Below are 27047 nucleotides of genomic sequence, written 5' to 3'. Positions count from 1 at the left end.
CTTAAAGAAAATAATTTCGGCAGATAATTTAAAATCCACTCAAATTTAGCTTCATGAGTGAAGGAGAAATAAAATCCTTCATAGACAAGCAAATGCTGTGGGAATACATTTCAACTACACTAGCCTTATGAGGTTCCTAAGAGAGTCGTAAGAGAGTATGAAGGGAATCGAAAGAATAACATCTGCTACCACAAAAACACACATAAGCACATAGCCCACAGGCACGATAAAGCAGCTATGCAATCAAGTCCACATAACAACAGCTAGCGACATGATGACAAGATCAAAATCACATATGTCAATACTAACCTGGAATGTAAATAGGCTAAACACTCACACTCAAAGGGCACACAGTGGTAATCGAGATAAAAAGATAACACCCAACCATCTGTTGTCTTCAAGAGGCCCATTGTTTTTTTGTTTTTGAGATGGAGTCTCACGCTGTCACCCAGGTTGGAGTGCAATGGCACAATCTTGGTTCACTGCAACTTCTGCCTCCTGGGTTCATGTAATTCTCCTGCCTCAAACCAAAATCTGGCAGATACATGACAAAGTAAAAAATCTTCAGACCCATATTCCTGATGAATAATAGACACAAAAATTAATTTCTCTTTCTCTTTCTTTCTTCTTTTCTTTTTCTTTCTTTCTCTTTTTCCCTCCCTCCCTCCCTCCCTCCTTCCCTCCCTCCCTTCCTTCCTTCCTTTTTTCTTTTCTTTCTTTTTTGAGATGAAGTCTCACTCTGTCACCCAGGCTTGAGTGCAGTGGTGTGACATAAGCTCACGGCAACCTCCGCCTTCCGGGTTTATGAAATTCTCCTGCCTCAACCTCCTGAGCAGCTGAGATTACAGGCATGCATCACCACGCCTGACTAATTTTTGTATTTTTAGTACAGATGGGGTTTCCCCATTTTGGCCAGGCTGGTCTTGAACTCCTGACCTCAGGTGATCCACCTGCCTCAGCCTCCCAAAGTGCTGGATTACAGGCATGAGGCACTCACCTGGCTGACAGAAAAACTTCAACAAAGTACTACCAGCGTGTTGGGGCAGTGGCTGCTATCTCTTTACAGCACTCTCTTTAAGTGTCTGTAAGTGGCCTGGACACCTCAGGCCACTCATTTTATTGGGCATTAATGTCCATAACCTGTCCACCAACATTGGGATCTACAGAATTTAACATTGTGGGGCTTTGTGCTGACACAGTCATTCCAGGGTGGTTAGGGGTTCCTCTGTGCATCATCATGGCTGGGTGGTGGGGATGGCTTGGCAAATATGAATGCATTGGGGGTCTATGTCTTAATTGAGTAGGGTGTGGGGTCATCTGGAGAGGAGTGTAACTTGGCTGTGCCATATGCATTCCCATAGGACCACCATGAGAAACGTAGTCCCCTGGCATGCTCTGCAAACCTGCAGACCAGATCCCCATGTGTTGCTGACCATCTAACACAAAGCTTCCCATGGGCTGACCCTCTGGACTATACACTGCTCTTTGGCTCACTGCTCAATTTGACTGGTCAGTCATGGGCTGTGCTGTTCTTCTTTTGGCATTAATAAACCAGTTGTTTACTTGGAGAATTGGAAGTCCTGTGTCTTGCGCTCTTTCTTCTGCTCTTCGGAAGGGTAAGGATGTGTGAGATGCTGGAAGAGCCATGCTCTCATGATATTTGTTGCTACTTTGGGGAAAATGTCTCTTTTCTTCTGGTGTTTTTTGTCCTTATCTGGATCATTATTGCCATCTATACCAGGTGAAGCTACACTGTTGTCTAAACCAACTCCTTGCTCACTGCTGTTGTCTCAGCTCTGGGATGCATGGCCCCCACTGGAGGGCCCTGAGGTGGCTGCTGAGTGGGTTGAGGTTGCATCATTGTGGTCTCACCAAGAAGAAGGGTTATGGTCAGCGAGATTTGTGGAGGAGGCTGAAAGCTCTTCATGATCTGACTTGGTGCTGCTATCGTTTTCATCAATGACAAGATTGATGGGCATTTTCCCCTTCAAACAGCTAATGTATCAGTGGCAGAAGTTATTGCACAGTTCATGAACCTTTTCTAACTCCAAAAGATGAAACCTTAGTACTTGTATTGCTTGTATCATCAAATTGTCCAGCTCTGGATTTGAGGAGAAAAGTGGCTTTTTGGCGTGAACCTGCTTGGTGAAGATTGTGATGTCCTTGTTGAAGGAGTCAGAGGAGCAGACGTCTCCGCCGGCCACTCCAGGTTCCTGGGGAGTGCAGGTTGCCAGCTCGCACTTCTCAAAGACCAGAGCTAACAGAGGAAACAACGGGTGCCCATAGATCACGTCTTTGTCCTGCTTCAAGGTGTCATTGACAGTGGATCCCATGTTGGCCAGCATGACATTGGGGTGCGGGGCATGCTGTGTGGCGTGGAGTGGCAGCCTGTGGTTCAGGTTGTGAACTGGGGGGATTGGCTGAAGTGGGTGAGGGTCTCTGTACATGGAATTGGGAACCCCTACTCCATTCATCCTGCCATAATGGGGCAGCTCATTGTATTCTAGTTCATTTTCCCTTTACTCCCGGCTCCTGCTTAACTGGGTCATGTTGGGGATGTTTGGCATGGCACTCTTGCTTTTGCGCTTTTTAATTCTATGGCCTCCCTCTCCTCTGCCTGCTGATTACAACACCCTGAAGGCTTCCTGCTAAGGTCCAAGGGCAGCAAGCTCTGCAGATGGTACCACTATTGGGGTAAATTTTTTATTAAGTGGCACTTTCTTTTCTGTGCAGATCCAGCAACCTTGCCAAGGTTGGATACATACACCCTCCCAAGACTGAACCAGGAAGAAGTTGAATCCCTGAATCGACCAATACCAAGCTCTGAAATCGAGCAGTAATAAATAACATGCAAACCAAAAAATAGACCAGGACCAAATGGATTTACAGATGAATTCTACCAGAGGTATAAAGAGGAACTGGCATCGTTTCTTCTCAAACGATTCCAAACAATTGCAAAGAAGGGACTCCTCCCTAACTCATTCTATGAGGCCAGCATCATCCTGATACCAAAGCCTGGCAGAGATACAAGAGAAAAAGAAAACTTCAGGCCAATATCCCTGATGAACATCAGTGCAAAAATTCTCAATAAAATACTGGCAAATTGAATCCAGCAGTACATCAAAAAGCTTACCCGTCACTATCAAGTTGGCTTCATCTTCAGGATGCAAGGCTGGTTCAACATATGAAAATCAGCAAACATAATTCATCACATAAACAATTCTAAAGACAAAAAACACATGATTATCTTGATAGATACAGAAAAGGCCTTCTATAAAATTCAATATTCCTTCATGTTAAAAACTGTTAATAAACTATGTATTGAAGGAACATACTCAAAATAGTAAGAGTCATTAATGACAAACTCACAGCCAATATTCTACTGAATGGGCAAAAGTTGGAAGCATTCTCCTTGTTTTCTACCTATATAGATTCAACTGGAACCACTGCAGAGAGGTGGCACCTGCCTGCAAACAGCATTTCATCCAAGACACCTGCCCCTACAAGTGCTCCTCCAACTTTGGGCCCTGGACCCAGCAGGTGGATCAGAGCTGGTGCAAAGAGCAGGTACTGAACATGCCCCTGTACAAAGAGGATTGTGGGCAATGGTGGAAGGATTGTTGCACCTCCTACACCTGCAAGAGCAACTGGCACAAGGGCTGGAACTGGACCTCAGGATTTAACAGGTCCCCAGTGGGAGCTGCCTGTGTATCTTTTCATTTCTACTTTCCCACACCCACTGCTCTGTGCAATGAAATCTGGAGTTACTCCTACCGGGTCAGCAACTACAGCCAAGGGAGTGGCTGCAGCAGCCAGATGTGATTTCACCTGGCCCAGGGCAACCCCAACGAGGAGATGGCAAGGTTCTATGCTGCAGCCTTGAGTGGGGCAGGGCCCTGGGTGGCCTCTCCTGCTCAGCATGGCCCTAATGCTGTTCTGGCTGCTCAGCTGACCTCCTTTTACCTTCTGATACCTGGAAATTCCCACCCTGTTCAATCCCACGGCTCCCAACTAATTGGTTTCTGCTCCCTGGTTGGGCCTCTGACAGCCACTTTGAATAAGTCAGACACCCCACCTCCCCCACAAAAAAGAAAAATCAACCCCCTTAAATCCCATAGGCAAATGACATAAACAGATACTTCTCAAAAGAAGACATTCATGTGGTCAACAAACACTTCAAAAAAAGCTCAATGTCACTGATCATTAGAGAAATGCAAATGAAAACCGTAATGAGATACCATCATGCCAGTTAGAGTGGCAATTATTAAAAAGTCAAGAAACAACAGATTCTGGCAAGTCTGTGGAGAAATAGAAATGCCTTTACACTGTTGGTGGGAATCTAAATTAGTTCAACTGTTGTGGAAGATAGTGCAATGATTCCTCACAGAACTAGAACCAGAAATACAATTTGACCCAGCAATCACCTTACTGTATATATACCCAAAGGAATATAAATCATTCTGTTATAAAGATACATGCATGTGTATGTTCATTGCAGCACTGTTTACAATAGCAAAGACAGAGAATCAACCCAAATGCCCATCGATAATAGACTGAATAAAGAACATGTGGTACATATACACCATGGAATACTATGCAGCCGTAAAAAGGAATGAGACTATGTCCTTTGCAGGGCCATGGATGGAGCTGGAAGCCATTATCCTCAGCATAAGTGGGAACTGACCATATAAGTGGGAACTGAACAATGAGAACATATGGACACAGGGAGTGGAACAACACACATAGTAGCCTGTTGGGAAGTGGGGTAGGGGAGGTGGAGCATTAGGAAAAAGAGCTAATGCATGCTGGGCTTAATACCTAGGTGATGGGTTGATAGGTACAGCAAACCACCATGGCACACATTTACCTATGTAACAAACCTGCAGATCCTATACATGTACCCTGGAACTTATAAAAATTAAAATAAAAAAAGCATATCACAAAGAAAAAAAAAAGACTCCACCAAATGAATATTAGAACTAATATCAGTTTTAAGGTTTCAGAATACAAAATCAACATGAAAAATCAGTAGCATTTCTCAACACCAATAATGGCCAGGCTGAGAATCAAATCAAGAACGCAACCCTGTTTACAATAGCCACAAAGAGAATGAAATACCGAGGAATACAGCTAGACAAGGATGTGAAAGATCTTTACAAGAAAATCTATATCACTGAAAGAAATCAGAGATGATGCAAATAAACGGAGAAACACACCATGCTCATGGAGTGAAAGAATCAATATCATTAAGACGATCATACTGGCCAAAGCAATTTATAGATTCAATGCTATTTCTGTCAAACTATCAATTCATTCTTCACAGAATTAGAAAAAACTATTACAAAATTCATACAGAACCAAAGAAGAGTCTCAATAACCAAAGCAAATTCTAAGTAAAAAGAACATAGGAAGAACATCACCCTACCTGACTTCAAATTATACTGTAAGACTACAGTAATCAAAACAGCATGATACTGATACAAAAACAGACCCATAGACAAATGGAACAGAATTGAAAGCTCAGAAATAAAGCCACACACCTACAACCAACTGAACGTCACCAAGGTTGACAAAAACAAGCAATGGGGAAAGGACTCCCTATTCAATAAATGGTGCTACAATTGTTGGCTGGGGCATAAGCAGAAGAATGAAACTAGACTCTTATCTTTCACCATATGGAAAAATTAACTTAAGATGGATTAAAGATTTAAATGTAAGACTTCAAACTATAAAAATCATAGAAGAAAACTGGCCAGGTACGGTGGCTCACACCTGTAATCCCAGAACTTTGGGAGGCTGAGGCAGGTGGCTCACCTGAGGTTGGGAGTTTGAAACCAGCCTGACCAACATGGAAAAACCCTGTTTCTACTAAAAATACAAAATTAGCTGGGCATGATGGCACATTCCTGTAATCCCAGCTACTCGGGAAGCTGAGGCAGAAGAGTCCCTTGAACCTGGGGGGTGGAAGTTGCAGTGAGCTGAGATTGCACCATTGCACTGCAGCCTGGACAACAAGAGTGAAACTCTGTCTCAAACGCCAAAAAGAAAAAGAAAAAGAAATCATAGAAGAAAACCTAGGAAATCCCCTTCTTAACATCTTGACAAAGGATTTATGGCTAATTCCCCAAAAGCGATTGACAAAAACAAAAACTGGCAAGTGGGAACTAATTAAACTAAAGAGCTTTGGCACAGCAAAAGAAGTGATCAGCAGAGTAACCAGACAGCATGCACAGTGGGACAAATATTCACAAACCATACACCTAATATCCAGAATCTATAAAATACTTAAATCTGTAAGCAAAACATAAAAAAACCTCATTAAAAAGATGTGATCAGAGACTTTTCCAAAGCGGATATACAAATGGCCAACAATATGGAAGAATGCTCATCATCACTAATCATCAGAGAAATGCAAATCAAAACCACAATGAGATACCATCTCACATCAGTCAGAATGGGTATTATTAAAAAAAGTCAAAAAACAACAGATGCTGGTGAGGCTGTAGAGAAAAGGGAACACTTAAACTCTGGTAGTGGGAATGTAGCTTAGTTCAGCTACTGTGGAAAGCAGTTTGAAAATTTCTCAAAGAACTTAAGACAGGGCTACCATTCAATGCAGAAATTCCATTAGAGTATATATCCAAAGGAATATAGATTATTACACCAAAAAGACACATGCACTGATATTTTCATTGCTGTGTAGTCACCATTGCAAAGACATGGAATCAACCTAGGTGCCCATCAATGGCGGATTGGATAAAAAAATGTGATACATATACAACACAGAATACTGCATAGCCATGAAAAAAGGAACCATGTCCTTTGCAACATGGATGGAGCTGGAGACCATAATCCTAAAGAAATTAACACCAGAACAGGAAACCAAATACTGCATGTCCTCACTTAGGAGTGGGAGTTAAACATTGAGCACACATGGATATAAACATGAAAACAATAGATGCAGTGGTATACTGGCTGGGATAGGCAGCATGGGGGCAAGGTCTGAAAAAGTATCTTCTGGGTACTGTGCTCACTAGCTGGGTCCAGCATGATCAATGAATAGTGCTACACATGTATCCCCTGTATCGAAAATAAAAGCTGAAATATAAAGAAAAAAGAAAGGACCTTAATATTTATATGACAATTAAAAAGCGTTTTTTTTTTTTTTTTTTTTTTTTTTTTTTTAAAGCCAGAGTTTCGCTCTTGTTAACCAGGCTGGAGTGCAGTGGTGCGATCTCGGCTCACTGCAACCTCCGTCTCCCGGGTTCAGGCAATTCTCCTGCCTCAGCCTCCTGAGTAGCTGGGATTACAGGCGCGCGCCACCACGCCCAGCTAATTTTTGTATTTTTAGTAGAGACGGGGTTTCACCATGTTGACCAGGATGGTCTCGATCTCTTGACCTCGTGATCCGCCCGCCTCAGCCTCCCAAAGTGCTGGGATTACAGGCGTGAGCCACCGCGCCCAGCTAAAAAGAGACTTTTTTGGGGGGTAAAAATAGCTTATCCTGGAAGCGCACGCTGAGGAGGATCCGCAGCCGGTGCGGGAGCAGCAAGCCTGGTCTCTTCTGATTGAAGGAGGCGGCGCTGGGTTCCCGTGCGGGAAACACACACGTACCTCAGAATGCCGGGTCTAAGCTGTAGATTTTATCAACACAAATTTCCTGAGGTGGAAGATGTAGTGATGGTGAATGTAAGATCCATTGCCGAAATGGGTGCTTATGTCAGCTTGCTGGAATACAACAACATTGAAGGCATGATTCTTCTTAGTGAATTATCCAGAAGGCGTATCCGTTCTATAAACAAACTCATCCGAATTGGCAGGAATGAATGTGTGGTTGTCATTAGGGTGGACAAAGAAAAAGGATATATAGATTTGTCAAAAAGAAGAGTTTCTCCAGAGGAAGCAATCAAATGTGCAGACAAATTCACAAAATCCAAAACTGTTTATATCATTCTTCGTCGTGTTGCTGAGGTGTTAGAATACACCAAGGATGAGCGGCTGGAAAGCCTATTCCAGAGGACTGCCTGGGTCTTTGATGACAAGTGCAAGAGACCCGGATATGGTGCCTATGATGCATTTAAGCATGCAGTCTCAGACCCATCTATTTTGGATAGTTTAGATTTGAATGAAGATGAACGGGAAGTACTCATTAATAATATTAATAGGCGCTTGACCCCACAGGCTGTCAAAATTCGAGCGGATATTGAAGTGGCTTGTTATGGTTATGAAGGCATTGATGCTGTAAAAGAAGCCCTAAGAGCAGGTTTGAATTGTTCTACAGAAACCATGCCCATTAAGATTAATCTAGTAGCTCCTCCTCGGTATGTAATGACTAGGACAACCCTGGAAAGAACAGAAGGCCTTTCTGTCCTCAGTCAAGCAATGGCTGTTATCAAAGAAAAGATTGAGGAAAAGAGGGGTGTGTTCAATGTTCAAATGGAGCCCAAAGTGGTCACAGATACAGATGAGACTGAACTTGCGAGGCAGATGGAGAGGCTTGAAAGAGAAAATGCCGAAGTGGATGGAGATGATGATGCAGAAGAAATGGAAGCCAAAGCTGAAGATTAACTTTGTGGGAAACAGAGTCCAATATAAGGAACACGGAGCAGCCCTTCCTGGCTGAAATTCTAGACTTGAAAGTTTTCCAGTATTGAAAACTTCAAAGCTGAATATTTTTTATTTCCAAGTATTTAAATGTTCTAACAGATCAGAACATGAAATGCCCTCCTAAATGTCAGCTGTTTTCACACAGTAGCTCTAACACTTTGAGCATTTTTAAGGGAGTGGCCTCATTTCACTAGAGACAAATCTTTAAGAATAGTTCTGAAATTGGGCTTGTGATTTCCGTTTCTGATGTCTCCACATTGGCACCCCTTTCTAGTTCAATGCCTCATGAGATGTACCAGGGGCATCTAAAGCAAATAATCCCAATCTTTCTACATAAAATGTATTCAAGCAAACATCAAATAAATTTCTGGGATATTAAAAAAAATAGTTTATCCTGTTGGGGTTAAGGAAGTTAGTTTTTGACAAAAATATTATATATTTTTGTGTTATGTATTTATGAAAATAATAGCTTGTTATTGAGTTCAAATCTTTCATCAGAATCTCACATGGGTCGTTGGCCCATGAGAGTTTAGTCATTATTTATCTAGATTGATTTCAACTTCCCAACAAGTCCACTTCACTACTCCAAACCCCTGGAAAGGGTTAAGAGAAAACAAAATCTTTTAGGGTTACCCAAATGAGCTATCCCACTTCTAGTAATGATGAACTAGCTTGTTGATCAACTCCTGCACAAAAAACACACAGGACCAAGTTGGCTTCAAAGCATTGGAGAGGTATCATTGCACTGAGGGCTTGGGGCACATGAGGGTACAGACATGACCAGTGTGGATCCACGAACAATAAAACGCCACTTTTCTCTTCTTCAATTTCTGGATCTACATAATCTCTAGAATCTTTTTTTTTTGGAGACAGAGTCTTGCTCCATTGCCAGGTGCCAGGCTGGAGTGCAATGGCACGATCTCGGCTCACTGCAACCTCCACCTCCTGGATTCAAGCAATTCTCCTGCCTCAGCCTCCCAAGTAGCTGGGACTACAGGCGCGCACCACCACGCCCAGTTAATTTTTGTATTTTTAGTAGAGACCGGGTTTCACCATGTTGGCCAGGATGGTCTTGATCTCTTGACCTCGTGATCCGTCCACCTCGGCCTCCCAAAATGCTGGGATTACAGGCGTGAGCCACCGCTCCCGGCCTAGAACCTTGATATAGTCCCAGGGAGAGAGGATAGTCCCAAGAATAACTTTCAAGGAATTTCTTATCAGCTGGTGGTAATACGAATCAACAACAACAAAAAAACTAATAAATTGAAAATAATGAGATGCTATAGGTCTTGTGTATTTGAGGATATTTTATACTAATTTGTGTGGACCTCATATCTGAGTCTAAACATCTCCTTATTATTTTATAGATAATAAATCTATAAATAATAAATCTATAAAACTGGGGGCAATATTTGTCACCAACAATTGTTGTAATTTTTTTTTTTTAAATACAGTGGTTTTATTTCCATTGTTTATAGTGCCCAGCATCCCATCTGATAAGAACCTTCAATTCTATAAACAAAAATATTTCAAGAAAGTATGTTACACGATAGTACCTATAAGTAATAGTTTGGCAGAATTTTGTCAACTCCAGTAGTTCTTACCCCCAAACGGCAAATTTGAAAATTCAAAAATAACAGCTTTATTTAACATATGTTACATCTTAACATTTAAAATACCGTGCTCTAGTTAAATATTTCAACAACACTGTATACAAATAAAATATTACACAAAATATATTTAAGAAAATGTTTTAGTCTTTGAACAATAAATAAAAACACAGGCACTTCTACATAGACAGGGAAGCAATTACTACTCAGAATAATAATCTTGTATAAGCAACATGTGAAAATATGGTGATAATAAATTCTGGAGTTTTAAACTGACAAACCCCCTATGCAAAAGTCTGCAACTTCAATCTTTTCACTAAAGTTCAAAAGTTATTTATGCTTTCCTGGTCCACACTGATAATTCACAAATACGGTATGGTTGTTCCGGACAATTCAGTCTTCAGTTGGCCATTAAGGAATCATACTCATTGTTTTCAAATACTAAAATTAGGTTATGATATGACCCAGCAAACCAAATACAAGAAAAATTAAAACCTCTTTCTCCTTATTATGACCATAAGATTACAACCAGAAAAATTAGATGAGTGTCAGACAATGATTCTCGTTTTGCAAAATTAACACAAGAAAATACTGTTGGGGCGTTAGGAAACTTCCACAATTGAAAAAGTGAATTCCACAATGGAAAATTAAAGTATCTGTTTTCTAGACAATTTAAAATTTATCCAAGTCCCATAAAGATAAACATAATTCCATTTCACAAAAACCACTGGATCATGTTAACAAAATCTTTGTAGCCAATAGGTTGATAAACACCTGAATCGCAGATAAATCAGTCATTATTATGAGAAGTAGGAATATTATAGAAGAGGGTAAAACAAAAATAACTTAAAATGGTAACATTCCAGAAACATTTCAGATAGGAGGGGACAAGGTTTTTAAAAATGAGCACTAGCCGGTAAGATCAGAACCAATCATTGTGCCATAACACCGTAAAAAAATTACCATCTTTCCCTTTCCCTCTTCACATAAGTACCAGATTGAAGGGGTTAGAGGCCCTCGAATGGAGACCACTCATAAAGGCAATTTTCATGCTTTAACATAGAAATTGCTGTAATGTGAGAACATAACATGAGAACTATTCAAAATACATCTCTCTATGCAAAATTGAGTTTGTATATATTTTAGCATTTTAAATGAGCACTCTGAAACTGAGACCAAATATCAATCATCTCTTGAGGTTTTCTGCTGTGTACTAACATCAGATCTACGTAGGAGCAGATGTTATTCTTTTCTCCTCAATATCAAATGTCCTGAAGGCTTTGTGTTTCTCTGGAACGAGGCCGAGTTTCTCAAGGCACATTCCAGTATAAGCGTCGTCAGTGGGGTGGAGATGGACCTGGTCAGTGATATGGTACAGCCTCCGCGCCAGGTGGCCGGAGTAGAGGCACCCCCTCCCCCTGCATAGGGTGGGTAGAGGCCGGAGTAAACAACTTCTGGGATGCAGTACTTCAGCTCCTTATCCCGATGAGGTCCAGCACTGTGGATCACATCACCTATAAACAGACCTTTGACTTTGCTCTTGGATAAGCTATTCAAGTAATTCAGGATGTGATGGGTGTTCCCCAAAACATCATCATCGCCCTTGAAAACAAACTCAGTGTCTGGGCAGGAAGTACTTAGCCACCTGAGAAACAGCACTTCCTTCAGAGACAAGTTGAAGGAAATGTCTGTGTAGTTCCACGTAGGAATGTCTTGGTCCTCACTCTCAGATTTCAGCATATCTGAAAGGTCGGGGTGGTTGTCCCCTGGGGGTGTCTGGCCCAGCAGGAAGACTTGCACCACCGTTTGGTTCCCCGCGTTGCTTTCTCGGCCCCCCCAAGATTCCCGGATCGCTTGCCTTCTGGCCAAGTGTGGAGTGAGGGACTTAATCGCCAGCGACAAGAAGGGTTTCTTTGCACACTTCTCCGGCTGATCTACAAGCAGTGAATAATCGCGGCATCTCAAATACAGCAGAACGTCTTGAAATCGTCCGGCACGTTGTTAAAACCCGTAACCGCCGACGTGACCCTGAGGTCAGGTTCGCAGGAGCTCAGACGGCTCCCGCTGCAGAGCCTGCCCGCCTCCCGCGTCTGGTCGGCCGGCGTGCTCAGGATGGGGCTGCGCTGCCCGCTCAGCTTCTCTTGCTCTCCGTTCCAGTTTGCTTCGGCAGGGGTAGGCATCTTCCAGAACTTCTCTTTGGGTATTGTTACTTCTCCTTTCCAATTTTTTCTTGGTTACTGCTTTTGGAGACTTCCACAGTCAAATAAATGAAGACATTTGCCATCATCAGGATACCCAACAACTTTATTCTTGGACGTCCAACACTCATTTCCCATATCTTGTCCGGGAGCAGCTCCAGCTCGGCGGGGCGGGGGCGAGGACGGGAGATCGAGGCCGCATCCACGTCCTGGCCGCTCCACGAGGCTCAGCCCGGCGGCCCGGCGGTGGGGACAGCTCCGGCTCGGCCCTGCTGGCCTCCGGCACTTGCTGCCGCCGCTGCCCTGTAGTTGTTTTTAATCTCAATTCAGATACAAGAGAATCAGGTTGTGACTACTTAGTTCAGTCATGGACACCAGTTTTCACAGGAACAGCCCAATGCTGCTTTTAGGAAAAGGATTCGGTTCACAATGTTAATTCACCCCTCACGTCTCTCTCTTTTTTTTTTTTTTTTAAAGACAGCGTTTCACCATGTTGGTCAGGCTGGTCTTGAACTCCCGACTTCAAGGTGATCCGCCCGCCTTGGCCTCCAAAAGTGCTTGGATTACAGGCTGAGCCACCACGCCGGGCCTTCATGTCTCCTTTAAAAGAGATCAGGTTAAAACAACAATTTTCACTTTGTCTCTGTCTACTGGTATACTAGTCTATGCTTTTATTTTCAATCTCTACTAGTTCCTATCTTCTCCATTGCTTGTTTTTGCATTACTCCCTGGACAGGCTTAAATAACTTATGATTGTCTAGAGATCTGACCTGAGCCGACCACAATTCTGCTTTTGCTCTGATTTAGCATTCTCTCTCTTGATTTTGTGTCATATTATATTTTATATTGGTATAGTTCTTCTTTTTGTCTTTGCTCCTCCCATTTCAGACCTCTTGATTCAAAGGCATGCCACTGGAATCTAGAAATTTATACAGGCAAAGGAATGGAAAGAAACAAAGAGAAGGGAGCACAGGATTGTTAATGGTCAAGACCAGAACGTGATTAGGGGTGCATAAAAACGAGACAGAGGAGAAAAAAAGAGGCTTTTAATCTACATTACCTCCAGACGGCTAAGAAGAATGTGTTCTTTTATTGGACCTTCAAGTGACTCAATCCTTAGGTTTGTGTTTCTCTGTCTCTGAGGGGAACTGGAAACAAATGTTGATGTCTTATAGCCACTTCTTCTCCTTTGCTCTTTTATGATCAAATGCATCTTAAATTAACTATTGGGGAAGTTTTCTGAGCCTTTATCCTGTTTCTCAATGTCCATTTCATCACTGGCTATAGCTATAACTGTCTTGTCACTTTAAAAATCCCTGTTCAGTTTGAACCCATTGTTTAGAGTTTTTATGGAGGCTCTATTATGAAGGCATGTTTGATTACATCATTAGCTATTCGTGATTGAACTCAGCAACCAACCCCTGTCCTAAAGTGGTCTTGGGGAACATCAAAAGTAACCTCATGAGCATAGGCACCAGGCTTGGATAAAGGGTCTTGTTATGAATAATAAAAGACACTCTTTTCATCTTAAAAATTTTTTTTAAATGTTCAACTAGGTAACTATTGTTACTTTTTTTCTTTCATCTTTATTGACCTGGAACTATTTCAGAAACTGGGAACAAAAACCAAATAGATAACATAAGATGTTTCTTGCACCTTTATGACTCTAGAGCATGATTGAAAGCTGAGGACAAAACCCAAATATTATAACAAAAGATGCTAATTTCTGTCAACCAGGTAGTTTTAGGGTTTTAGAAGCTCTGTGATAAACAAAAATGAAATATACATGTTTCTTATTATATCACAAGTCCAATATTCCTAATAGATTTTCTTGTATTTAAGACTGTTTACTTGAGAATGTGGAAATGCTTGTGATGTTAATAGAGTGATCCACATTTTAGAGACTGTATGTAAACGATGAAGTGTTTGAAAGCCCTTGGGTAATGATTGGAGGAAGCCAAAATAACCCTCTCTAAGATAACTGCATGTTATTGAGCTGAAAAAGGTAGCCATTAGGAGAACATTCTTCCCCTCCTTCTGCTTGCCTGATGGCAGAACAACAATTTACAAAGATGAAGTTCTTTCTGCCCTTCTTTCCACTTTTCCCAGCTAAGGATTAGCTCCTTTACAATGCTTGTAAAAGAATTTAAAAGCAGACATCACTCTTCTCATACAAATGTCTTCCTGTATTTCATTTCCTTTTGGAATCCTGAAGATACTCTCTTCTTTGTCTTTTCACCGTCATCCTAAAGGAAGTAGCTGAAGTCACATTCATACAGAGTTTATTTGGGCCAAGGTTGAGGACAGCTTCTTGGGAAAACACTTCCAAGTTGCCTTGGTAAGTGGACTGGAGAATAAAGGAGAGACTGAAGATTTTAAAGAAAAAAACGAAAGAATCTGTGAAATCACGGAACCAGCCCAAATGTCCATCAGTCAATGAGTGGATAAAGAAAGTGTGGTATAAATATATGATGGAATACTACTCAGCCATAACAAGGAATCAACAGCATTTGCACTGACCCAGATGAGATTGGAGACTATTATTCTAAGCGAAGTACCTCAGGAATGGGAAACCAAACATTTTATTTTCTCGCTGATATGGGGAGCTAAGCTATGATGACGCAGAGGCATAAGATTAATACAGTAGACTTTGGGGACTGGGGCGGAAGAATGGAAGAGGGACGAGGGATAAAAGACAATAAATATGGTACAGTGTATACTGCTTCGGTAATGGGTGCAAAAAAATCTCACAAATCACCGCTAAAGAAAGAACTTACTTATGTAACCAAATACCACCTGCACCCCCAATAACTTATGGCAAAATAAATTAAAAGTAAAAAAAGAATGAATCAGGAGAGGGAGTGATTTGAAAAGTGATTCATTAGTAAATTATCATTGATTTACAGAAACCACGTTGATTAGTAATTGGCTATACACTGTGAAACTGAAGGGTTCAGTTAGTCTAGAAGCCACATAACGTGGCTTCAAGAGGTAATTGTTGAGCTCAAGGTGGCAGTGAGGCATGACTCTTGTCAAGTCGCTCTCATGATTCCACTCTGGACTTGATAGTTTCAAGGGGCTCACATTTCTCAAATAAAAAGTTTTTTTCCTTTCTCACCACCCCATAAGATTTATGGCTCTCTGTTAAAATACTATTTAAGCAAGGCCTATAAGCCACTGCCTTGAAAGAGAGGAATACATTTGAACTGCCTTCTCTCCTGAGTGATGGGTACAGCACCCATTAATAAACACCTGGTTTTTCTCTTGTTTCTCTAATGTTTGTTTTCAGGGGGGTGTCTCTATTGAGAATCTATGAGGACAAGAAAACCAACTATATGTTCTCTGCTACAGTATCAAATTTATGAAGCCTGTTTCTGATTTTATATCACTTCAGCTCCCTTTCACCTAGTCAGGGAGACTACAAAATATCACTGACATCTGCCTAGTATTAGTCTTGATGCAGTAAGAACGTTTCATCACCTATGCAGACTGATTTCAGAATGTTTCATTTTGCAGACTTCATTCAATCAGACTTGTACTTACTTCCTAGGACACTGTTTAACACATGGATTAAGGCTTGCATAAAATAAGTAACCAACGTAAAGGTTAGCTAGGGAGTACTTAATTTAATCAAGGTCTCCAAATAGATTTCTTTTAGAGGATATAAAATGTTCTATTTTGCATGTCAGAATGAATAGGATTCAGAGAGAGAAATTTTATATGAGGAACTGAAGAAATGATCTAAGTATTCTTGCCAAAGTTCTCACAAATGGTTTTCGATATGTTTCTTAATTCCTCTTTCTCCACCCACCCCGCCACCCCCATGTATTGAAATCACTGGAAACTTTAGTTGTAACTGTGACTTCTTCTTTTGAGGTACACTTAATATTGGAAGTCTCTTAGTCCTATGAGTGGGTGTGTAGCAGTTTGTCTCTGAGCTCTGGTTTCTTTAAATGAAGCTGGGTCTCTGGGCAACATCTTTAATGAGACAGATACAAAGGTTCCTGGACCTTCTCAACACAGGGAGCCTGCGTAAGGATGCAAGAGCGGCAACTTCAAGGTACAGGTGAGTATTTTCTCAGTGTCCGAGGAGGAAGTGTATGATGTAATAAGATCACCTGGAGAGAAGTAGCTAAAGAACAGATTGAAGAGCTAGTGATTCGACAGATGTAGCAGACCCAAAGGAGGTTTGTATTAGATTTTCTTGAAAGTTTAGGGAGACAGAAAAGATTTACGTGATAGAAGGTAAATAGAGAAAGTATTGATTATTAGATAGCTGCTCCTAAAAGTCTTTTGAGGCTGGGCGCGGTGGCTCACACCTGTAATCCCAGCACTTTGGGAGGCCGAGGCGGGTGGATCACGAGGTCAAGAGATCGAGACCATCCTGGCCAACATGGTGAAACCCCGTCTCTACTAAAAATACAAAAAATCAGCTGGGCATGGTGGCGTGTGCCTGTAATCCCAGCTACTCAGGAGGCTGAGGCAGGAGAATTGCCTGAACCCAGGAGGCGGAGGTTGCGGTAAGCCGAGATCGCGCCATTGCACTCCAGCCTGGGTAACAAGGGCGAAACTCCGTTCCAAAAAAAAAAAAAAAAAAAATCTTTTGACTAATTTTGTAATCCAGACAGCAGCATTCTTTCCAATTACCCTGAGATTTTTTTTGTACTTTCTTTTCTCTTTTTTTTTTTGTAAGAAAAAAGCTTCCCATTTTTAATGCATGAAAATTTGACTTTAGCTTCAACCCTTTGCATGTCGATGAATAATGTTTTAAAATTTTTTTTATTAAAATTTTTTATGGATACAAAAGTTGTGCATATTTATAGGGTACATGTGATATTTTGATACAAGAATATGATGTGTAATGATAACATCTGGAAAATTAGATTATCCCTCACCTCAAATATTCATCATTTCTTTGTGTTGGGAACATTCCAAATCTCTTTTAGGTACTTTGACTTATACAATAAATGACTGTTGGGCCAGGCACAGTGGCCCACACCTGTAATCTCAGCATTTTGGAAGGCTGAGGTGGGTGGATCACTTGCGGTCAGGAGTTCCAAACCAGCCTGGCCAACATGGTGAAATACCCATCTCTACTAAAAAGACAAAAATAAGCCAGAGATGGTGGCATGTGCCTGTAATCCCAGCCACTCAGGAGGCTGATAGGAAGAACGGCTTCAACCTGGGAGACAGAGGTTGTAATGAGCCAAGATTTCCTCACTGCACTCTAGCCTGGATGACAGAGTGGGACTCCATGCCAAAAAAAAAAAAAAAAAAAAAAAATTCTTACCTACAATTGTCCCACTGTGCTAAGGGACACTAGATTTTATTTCTTCTATCTAATTGTTTTTTTGTACCCATGAAGCAACCGTTCTCTATCTTCTCTTCCCCATTACCCTTCCTGACCTCTGGTAACCACCATTCTATTCACTGTCTCCATGAGATCAATTTTTTAGCTCCCACATATGAGTCAGAACATGCAATGTTTGTCTTTCTGTGTCTGGCTCATTTCACTTAACATGGTGTCCTCCAGTTCCATCTATGTTGTTGCAAATGGCAGGATTTTATTCTTTTTTATGATGGAATAATATGCCATTGTATACATTTTACTGCATTTTCTTTTTCCATTCATCTGTTGATAGACACGTAGGTTGATTTTGTATTTTGGCTACTGTGAATAGTGCTGCAATAAACACGGGAGTGCAGATATCTCTTGGATATACTGAAGAAACCAAATGTCAACACAGGGATATGAGAAATGGGAGACAAAAGTGATGTTTTGAGAAAGGAGATAAATGGAACTACATAATAGTTAAGAAGAAGGAATAAAGATGTGGAAATTCCAGTCGATTGAGCATGTGTTTTACCTGGAGTCTTTTGGGCCACAGAGCTACCACCTGGCTATTTATTCTAAGGGAGTTTGTAAGATCTCTTTCTGCTTTCAGTTTTTAATTGCTCTAAGGTTCTTCATCTAGTTTGTTTATTACTGCAAGCTTTCTGGGGATTTTGGCTCCCTGGCCCCCTGGTAACTGCATTTGTTGTCTTCCTGATTGAACAGAGAAAGGAGGCTGGTGGTCCCTGAAACACTGGTCTGCGGCTGGGATTCTCATTGCACTCCTCAGTGCTTGCTTCATTGTGAGCTGTGTGGGTAAGTTCTCACTGAGCTGCTATTTTCCTTGCTTGCCTTCCCTTGAATATTGGTTTCCTAGGATATATTCTCCTTTGCCCCATGAATATGTCAGCTCTTACTTGGAATACTAGCCTTTCCTTGATTTCTCCTTTTCCTTTTGTTATTCTTCCTCTATCTTTTGAAAATTGAATTCTTGTAGATTTACTTTACCTGGTTTTGTTAGCATTTTCTGAATCATGGCCTCACATATCCATGTTGTCACTGTAGCCATCATCTAAGACACCATCTTTCAGGACTGGGTTCACCAGCAATCCTGCGTTTTTCTAATCACAAAAGTCCTGTATTGGGAGTGCAATTCTCATTGCTGTCATAAGTGTAGTATTTTATATTGGGTTATTTGCTTCGGCCCTTATGCAGATCCTTTCTAGTGTGAGAGTAAAAAGTATTCAAATGAAATAATGGAGATAAAGAGAATAAAAGATTTCTTTCCTCTTCTGCTTTCATCTGAGCACGTCTCAGGCTCATTGTGTGAGAAGTCTTTAAGACCTTTTTCCTCTCCGATTCACAATTTGAATTTCTATTCACTGATAAGGTGATTAAAAATAGTTATTGAATAGTCTGGGAGGGAGTAAAAGTGACTTCCCCTGTCAATCGGGTCATGGCTGTAGTTCCCTCAGGGATTTAGATAAATCTGACAATATTCAGTAAAATACAAGTAATTAGCACCAAAGTTGGAATCTGTTTTGCTTTTGCTTTTTATAATCAAGTGCAAGAGAGAAGGGAGTTTAAGAATAGTTATTTCATAAAAAGAAACACAAATTCAGGACCTCAAAACATGGACTAAAGAGCAGGGTAGAAAGATTTGACTGTATTGAGTTTTAGTTATAGAAGGACAAAAAAGAAATGTGTGAAGAATCCGATCAGATTCTGTGAGATAAAAGATCCTGCTGAATGTGAACATTAACATAAAAGTTAACGTTCATTTGAGACATTCAAAATATCTTTGTAAGTGTTTAAAGTTTCCCCTTTGTTGTTACTTAGCCCATATGTTTATGTGTGGCTACTTGAAGCTGGTATTATTTAGAAAACATCAAAATAACCTGTGTGCTTGCATCAAGGTTATTAAGGCTGAAGAGAAGCAGACATCCAGTGAATCAATAAATATTTATTGATGACTTTATGACAGTTACTTTTTTAGGTGTTTGCAATTAAAAAAATTTTTTAGTTTTCACCTTCAGATTTCCTCCTTATTTTTTTAATAATAAAATATTTAAAAATCATTATTTTAAAAATTTGTGGGTACATAGTAGGTGTGTATATTTACGAGGTATATGAGATGTTTTGATACAAGCATGCAACGTGAAATAAGCACGTTATGGAGAATGGAGTATTTATGCTCCCAAGCATTTGTCCTATCCTTTAAGTTGTGTTTGTGCTTAATTGTAGGAAACAGGCAGAATCTGTGTCCACGTGTATGGAGCCTAAATCCTAGTGGTGAAAAGACCAAACAATTAAATGGGAAATAGATATATAAAAGCAAATAAGATAAATGAGTACGAGCAAATAATAATTTGGCATGGTCTTTACTGGGCTTGCAGAGACAAAGAGTGGTGGGGTCAGAGGTTAGTCAGCACTGTACAGATATAGAGCCTGAGGCTCCATAGCAAAATAATAGATGGGCACTAATCCTTCTTCTTCCTTCACAGTAACTTACCATTTTACACATGGCAAAACTGGCAAAAGTCTGTCTGAACTACACTCATATCATTCAAGTCTCACTTGCGTCAGTGAAGGGACAAAGATGACAGGTAACGCTTTAAAATGCTTAAATAGACTTTCTTATTTCTCAGGGAGAGATCAGGGTTGAGTTCAAAGTTGGTCTATTCTATTGTGCATTTGTGTGTGTATGTTTTATTAAGGTTTCTGCTTGGATATTTTCATGATTTCTCTAAACATACATGTTCATATCAGGCTCTAGACATGCCCCCAAAACAATTTCTTCTTCAGATTTTTGAGCTTGGTAAATACTATAAATCTACATGCATGTAATTTGCTCAGGTCAACCCTGAAAATTATTCATAACAATTCTCAGTTTTTACGTTCTCCTCACCCTCCATCAAATGCATAAAATACTTTCTTTGATATTTAAGGTTCCCAATTAATACTACCTATCTCCATCCGAAATACCAGCTTTATTACTGGTTAAACTGGTTCAGGATGAGACTGATCCCTGTCCAAAATATACTGTTGTTAACTTCATATGTGGAGAGTTGGCAGAGTTGAATTTAGGATCATGGTTAGTGTAATTAGTCAGCTTTCATGCTGCGGATAAGACATAACCCAAGACTGGGCAATTTACAAAAGAAAGAGGTTTATTGGTTTCAGAGTTCCACGTGGCTGGGAGACCTCACAATCATGGTGGAAGGTGAAAGTCTCGTCTCAGGTGGCAGCAGATAAGAGAAGAGAGACTGAGAGCCAAGTGAAACGAGTTTCCTCTTATCAAACCATCAGATCTTGTGAAACTTACTCACTACCACGAGAACAGTATGGGGGAACCACCCCCATGATTCAGTTATCTCCCACAGGGTAACTCCCACAATTCAAGACGAGATTTGGGTGGAGACACAGAGCCAAACTGTATCAGGCAGCTTCATGAAAAAGGAAAAGAGGCTTTCCGCCTGGCGGCAGCTGTCACTCAGCCAAGATGGGTCCAGATAAGCACATCCAGAAGTTACAGAGAAAGAGGCAGTCTGATGTCCTGTGCTTCCTTTGGAGGGTCTGCTGCTGGCAGCACCACCAGCTCTGCTCTCCACAGGTCTCCCCCCGCCCCGCCCGCCCAGATAAAGCGTAGACTGGGCTACAAGGACAAGCAAGGTTACATTATACATAGGATTGGCAGGCCGGGCGTGGTGGCTCACACCTGTAATCCAAGCACTTTGGAGGCCAAGGCAGGCGAATCACCTGAGGTCGGGAGTTCAAGACCAGCCTGACCAACATGGTGAAACCCCATCTTTAAAAAAAAAAAGTTCTTCACATGTACCCCCAAACCTAAAATGCAATAAAATAAATAAATGGAAAAAAAAAGAAATTATAAAGATTTAAATAAATGAGGAGACATCCATGTTTAAAAAAAAAAAAAAAGGATTCGTGTTCGTCCTGGTGGCTGAAAACGTCCAGTTCCTGCGTGTAACTTAGGGCAAGCCTGTCCCTCATGGTGTTAACCAGCTGAAGTTTGCTCCAAGCCTTCAGTCTGCTGCAGAGGAGCGCGCTGGACGACGCTGTGGGGCTCTGAGAGTCCTGAATTCTCACTGGGTTGGTGAAGATGCCACATAAAAAATTTTTGAGCTTATCCTCATTGATCCATGCTATAAAGCTATCGGAAGAAATCCTGACACCCAGTGGATCTGCAAACCAGTCTGCAAGCACAGGGAGACGTGCGGGCTGACATCTGCAGCCCGAAGGAGCCATGGTCTTGGAAGTTCCACCACACATTTGTGGTTCTCGTCCGCAGCTTGGAGAAGGCGCAATAGTCTCCAGCTCCAGTCTTACTCCTGATATCAGTAAACTTTGTAAACTTCATATCTAATAAATAATTTAGGACATTCAAAAAAAAAAAGGGGAAAGAGAAGGAAATAGTTGTCTTTATGGCTTCCAAAGTAAAGAAATGTAATCTAGACAGATGTCGGACTCTTGCTATTTCAAAAACCAATTAATTCCTCTGCTTTTATTGAGAAGCCTGTGAAAATTGAAGAGAGGAAGAAGCTTCTTTGTACTTCCAGGAGATTCAGGAATTTTCTTTTTGGTATTTGTCGAGAACATGGTACATGGGAGATGTAAAGGATTTTTTTTTTAAATTTTCCCCAACTTACATCATGCTGAGGGTTTTTTAGTGAAACAGTTTGGAGCTGACTCTTCTTGTCGGGGGGTGGGTGGAGGGATCATAATTCTATCAGGATAGCCTTCCTCCCACCTATGTGGAACACTGCTTCAACAACTAGCATTTGAATGCATATTATCCTGGAAGCAGCAATGGGCACCTTAGCTTTTGCCTTCAGAATGCTCTGAAATGGGACAGAGATGGATATTAATTAAATTAACTCTATATCCATCTGGCATAAGAGACTGTTAATTGGTCCCCTAAGTGTATCCCATGTAAAATTATGACCAGCCAACCTGTCCAATACAACTACTTAAAGTTACAGAAAAGCTTATGTGATAAAATACGATTATTTTATATAATACCATGTCAGCCAATAAAAGTACTCTAATTTTAACAACATCCTTTCAAATTATCATTACAATGAAAAATAAAAAGTCCAAACACAAAATTTCCTTTTGATTAAGGGTAAGAATAATTGAATCCAAGAATGATTGAAGAATAATTAAAGAATAATTGGAATCCACACTGTACCTTCTTCAGTTTGTTTCCCACTCAGTCTCAGTGTGTGGAGACGTTCAGCCGCATAGGAAGAGCTAGAGTTCCTTCAGTTCACTTGCACTCTGCTTAGACCAGTTTGTTTTTAATTATTTTGCTTGTCAACCCCCAAAAAGGATTTTGAAAACATACGTACTCTCCTATACAGTTTAATTTGACATTAAATTTTTCATCATGCTATAGAAGCAAAAGCTTTAATTTCTGGAACATTGTAAATGTTGACTTTAAAAAACCAAACTGTCATTTCTCTTTTAAAATGTATTTACTTGCGTGTAAATACTATTACCAAGTGTTAACCCCATCATCTATTGAAACAATAATAAACATGTATTATTTAACAGTTGGATGTTTTACATCATTCGTCTATCCCCTTGAGCTAAAATTTACATGATGCTTTCCTCATCTGTAAAAATATGTAGATAATCAAAAAATATTTTGCTTTCCTGTGGACCATTAGGCTTCAAGTGTTATAAAATGTGCTCTGGATTGATTTATTATCATAATTATTATCAGGACATAATAGCAAAACATCACAAATTTATTATGAACTTTGATAAATCATTAAAAATAAAGAAAAAGTATTGGAAGTCTAAGTCTTAATGAGATGAATGAAACTTTTAAAAAGTTATCAAATGTAACTATAATATTATTGCTAACATATTCAACATCAATTCAACTCCTGTTTTCCAATTTAACAACATTAACTGAAAAATCTTGCTTACCTTAATCAGTAGATAAGAATGAAAAAATTTTGTTTGAATGTAGCTCAATTTTTGATATTCTTTCAGCATTATCTGCTTAAGATTATATAGTAATTTATTGCCAAAAATTATTTATAATGGTTTGCAAACTGAGAATTTGGTCAGGTTACCCCCAGTGTTGTTGAAAGTAAACAATAAGAAATATTGTAGAATAATTTTGCAAGAGATTTGTTATTTCTCAGTCAGTAGTTGTTTGCTTTCTCAAAAGTATACCCAAAAGTGTTCTAATAAGGCTTATCAAATGATTATGATTTTCATCTGTTACTTTCTACACTTGCAAAGTAACTTGATCAGCTCATTATTCTCAGCATAAACTGAGAAAATAAAATATAATTAATGTTGGTTATGCCTTTTTGACAGATGCTTTTATTGATCACAGCTGTCAATATTTTTTGTCAACCTTCGAGTGGCAATTTCACATGTTCAGCTTATGAAAAAATTTTGGCATATATATCTCAGTTGGCAAAGTCAGTCAAATTTGACTTTTAAAAATTCAAATCATATGTTAACACATACGTTGGGACATATTAAAACAAACATTAATAGTGAGCAGAATGCACAATGAAAGTATATTTCTAAAAGCAGCCAACATGCAAATAATTATAGAGGTGGTTAATCTATTATATTCATTTTATAACATTATAAAAGGAAGAATAAGCTTTCTGGTTTTTAATCATTGAATATGTAATGATGTAATAACGTAAAAAAGGAATAAAATAGAACTATGTGTGATAACATGGATGAATATTAGCAATGCAAAATAAAAAAAATAAGCCCAAGAAGATCACATATATTATAATTACTGTTTCAAATTTCAAAACCCAACAAATCTAAACAATTTACTATTTAAGCATACATAGATATTTGTTTAAATTATATGAAATCAAAATCATATTGATTTTAAGTATAATGAAAATATATCAGTGGATTTATATATGACGAGCTATGGATTTCTTTAATCCTAGGATAGTGGCAAACTGGTACTTGTAAGGGGACGGGAGAGAACTGCTAATTGTTTAAGACGCTTAAGCACTTCATATGGTGGGAACATTAGTAATAGGTAACATTTATTGAGCAATTATTCTACGTTAAGCATCTTTTAAAATGCTTTATACTTATTATGTGATTAAATCCCCCTGTGAGGTTGGCCCTACTGTTATTTCCATTTTGGAAAGGCAATAATTGAGGCTCAAGGAGGTTACGAATTTGCCCAAAGACATACCTGATAACTTGGGGAGCCAGAATTCTTAAGAGGCATAATTCTAATTCTCATAACTAACCTGTGAGTAGTTATCATTTTAAAAACCTAAGGCCCTGTGGTTTGTGCAAGATTGCTGAGCAGAATTGAGTTTCTAGGTTCGTCTGTGTCCGTCATTTAAAACTGTAGGAGGACTTGGTGCTCATAATGCATAAGGGACATGAAAAACAAAACTCGATCGTAATTTTTTTTTTTTTAAAGAAAACCCAGAGAAATTCTGCTGGTAACTTTAATACATACTGAGGACTTAATGCTAAAGAATGTTTATTTGAAATCAATTCTAGGACCCCAAATTATGTAATTCAGGAAACAGCAAAAACATGAATTAAGAAACTGTCTGTAGAAAGCAACCACAGATCATTAATCTTATTTATCTCATCTTGCACTCACTCTTTTTTTTTTTTTTCATGTAACACAAAAATAGCCTGGGAATGTTGTCCAGCTTCTTGGAAGCCATTTGGTTCCAGTTGCTATTTCATTTCTAGCGAAGAGAAGTTTTGGTCTAAGAGTGAGCAGAACTGTGCGGAGATGGGAGCGCATTTGCTTGTGATCAACACGGAAGCAGAGCAGGTACTGCTTTCATTTTTAAATTATTTAATTGCAGAAAAAACACATAACATAAAATTTACTGTCATAACCATTTTTAAGTGTGCAGTTCAGTAGTGTTTACTATTTTCACATTGCTGTGTAACAGATCTCTAGAACTTTTTCATCTTGCAAAACGGAGCTCTCCACCCATTGAACAGCAGCTGTCCATCTTCCCATTCCTGAAAGCCCTGGGAATCACTTCTCTACTTTTGTTTCTATGAGACCATTTTAAACACTTTATATAAGTGAAATTGTACAGTATGTGTCATTTTTTGTATAACCTATTTTATTTAGTATAATATCCTCAAGATTCATCTGTGTTCTAGTATATGACAGGACTTTCTTTCACTCCAGGGCTGAATAACATTCCATTGTATATACATCTCACACTTTCTTTTTGTTTCTTTATTTAAGGTGTACACTGCGATGATTTGATATACATATATATTGTGAAATGGTTACCACAATCAGGCTAATTAATATATCCATACATCATATATTTAACCTTCTTTTTCTCTTTTTTTGTGGTGAGAATTCGTTAAGGTGCCACGCTTCCATTCATTTACTTGTCAATTGTCATTTAGGTTGCTTCCACTCTGTGGCTATTGTGAATAATTCTGCCATAAATGTGGGTGTGCAAATAATCTTTTAGAGTTCCCGTTTTCAATTCTTTGGACATATACCCATAAATGGGATTTCTGGATCACATGGTAGTTCTATTTTTAATTTTTTGAGGAAGCTTCATACTATTTTGATACTGACTGCGCCATTTAATATCACCAGCAAGGGTACCCAAGGGTCTCACTTCACATTCTTGTCAACACTTGTTATTTTGTTTTGTTTTGCTTTTGAATAGTGGCAATCCTAATGGAGGTGAGGAAATATCTCATTGTAATTTTGATTTGTATTCCTTTAATAATCAATAATGTTGAACAATTTTTTTTTTTTGAGACAGCGTCTCACTCTGTCACCCAGGCTGGAGTGCAGTGGCAGTGATCTCGGCTCACTGTAACCTCCGCCTCCCAGGTTCAAGCAATTCTCTGCCTCAGGCTCCTGAGTAGCTGGGATTACAGGCACCCGCCACCATGCCCGGCTAATTTTTGAATTTTAGTAGACACAGGGTTTCACCATCTTGGCCAGGCTGATCTTGAACTCCTGACCTTGTGATCCACACACCTTGGCCTCCCAAAGTGCTGGGTGCAAGCCACCACACCCTGCTGAGCAATATTTTAAATGTACTGTTGACAATGTATATATCTTCTTTGGAGAAATGTCTATTCAAGTCCCGTGCCCAGTTTTTAACTGGGTTGTTTTATTGTTGTTGAGTTGGAGGCATTCCTTATGTATTCTTGATATTAACTCCTTACCAGATATATGATTTGCATGTATTTTCTGTCATTTCATAGGCTTTTTATTAGTTGATTGTTTCTTTTTTTTTTTTTTTTTTTTTTTTTTTTTTT

The 27047-nt window shown here is 39.7% G+C and overlaps 1 protein-coding gene and 5 pseudogenes across 3 annotated transcripts in view; 4 read left to right on the top strand and 2 right to left on the bottom strand.

Annotated features, from left to right (window-relative positions):
- Positions 1-885: 885 nt before the first annotated feature.
- LOC116544197 lies at positions 886-2745 on the bottom strand (annotated as a pseudogene).
- Positions 2484-4219, top strand: LOC116544203 (annotated as a pseudogene).
- A 3263-nt stretch (positions 4220-7482) lies between these two features.
- On the top strand, positions 7483-8984 carry LOC116544177 (annotated as a pseudogene). Its single transcript, XR_004265852.1, has one exon. The product of XR_004265852.1 is annotated as a eukaryotic translation initiation factor 2 subunit 1 pseudogene (transcript).
- Positions 8985-10053: 1069 nt separating this feature from the next.
- Positions 10054-12812, bottom strand: LOC116544176 (annotated as a pseudogene).
- A 3444-nt stretch (positions 12813-16256) lies between these two features.
- Positions 16257-27047, top strand: part of CLEC6A (C-type lectin domain containing 6A) — a 31117-nt gene continuing 20326 nt past the window's right edge. Inside the window, exons 1-4 of one of the 2 annotated variants that reach the window (XM_032270341.1) lie at positions 16257-16481; positions 18474-18563; positions 20252-20353; positions 25424-25569. In XM_032270341.1, the coding sequence (XP_032126232.1) occupies positions 16454-16481; positions 18474-18563; positions 20252-20353; positions 25424-25569 (366 nt within the window). In that variant the 5' untranslated portion in view covers positions 16257-16453. The remainder of the gene's footprint in view (positions 16482-18473; positions 18564-20251; positions 20354-25423; positions 25570-27047) is intronic. The other variant, XM_032270343.1, reaches the window with a different exon arrangement.
- Positions 20360-25190, top strand: LOC116544175 (annotated as a pseudogene).

Source organism: Sapajus apella, unplaced genomic scaffold (assembly GCF_009761245.1).
Source record: "Sapajus apella isolate SASKATOON/1434 unplaced genomic scaffold, GSC_monkey_1.0 scaffold209, whole genome shotgun sequence".
NCBI classification, from domain to species: domain Eukaryota; kingdom Metazoa; phylum Chordata; class Mammalia; order Primates; family Cebidae; genus Sapajus; species Sapajus apella.
The sequence above is the reverse complement of the archived record's forward strand: the minus strand, read 5'-3'. Positions and strand labels throughout refer to the sequence as shown.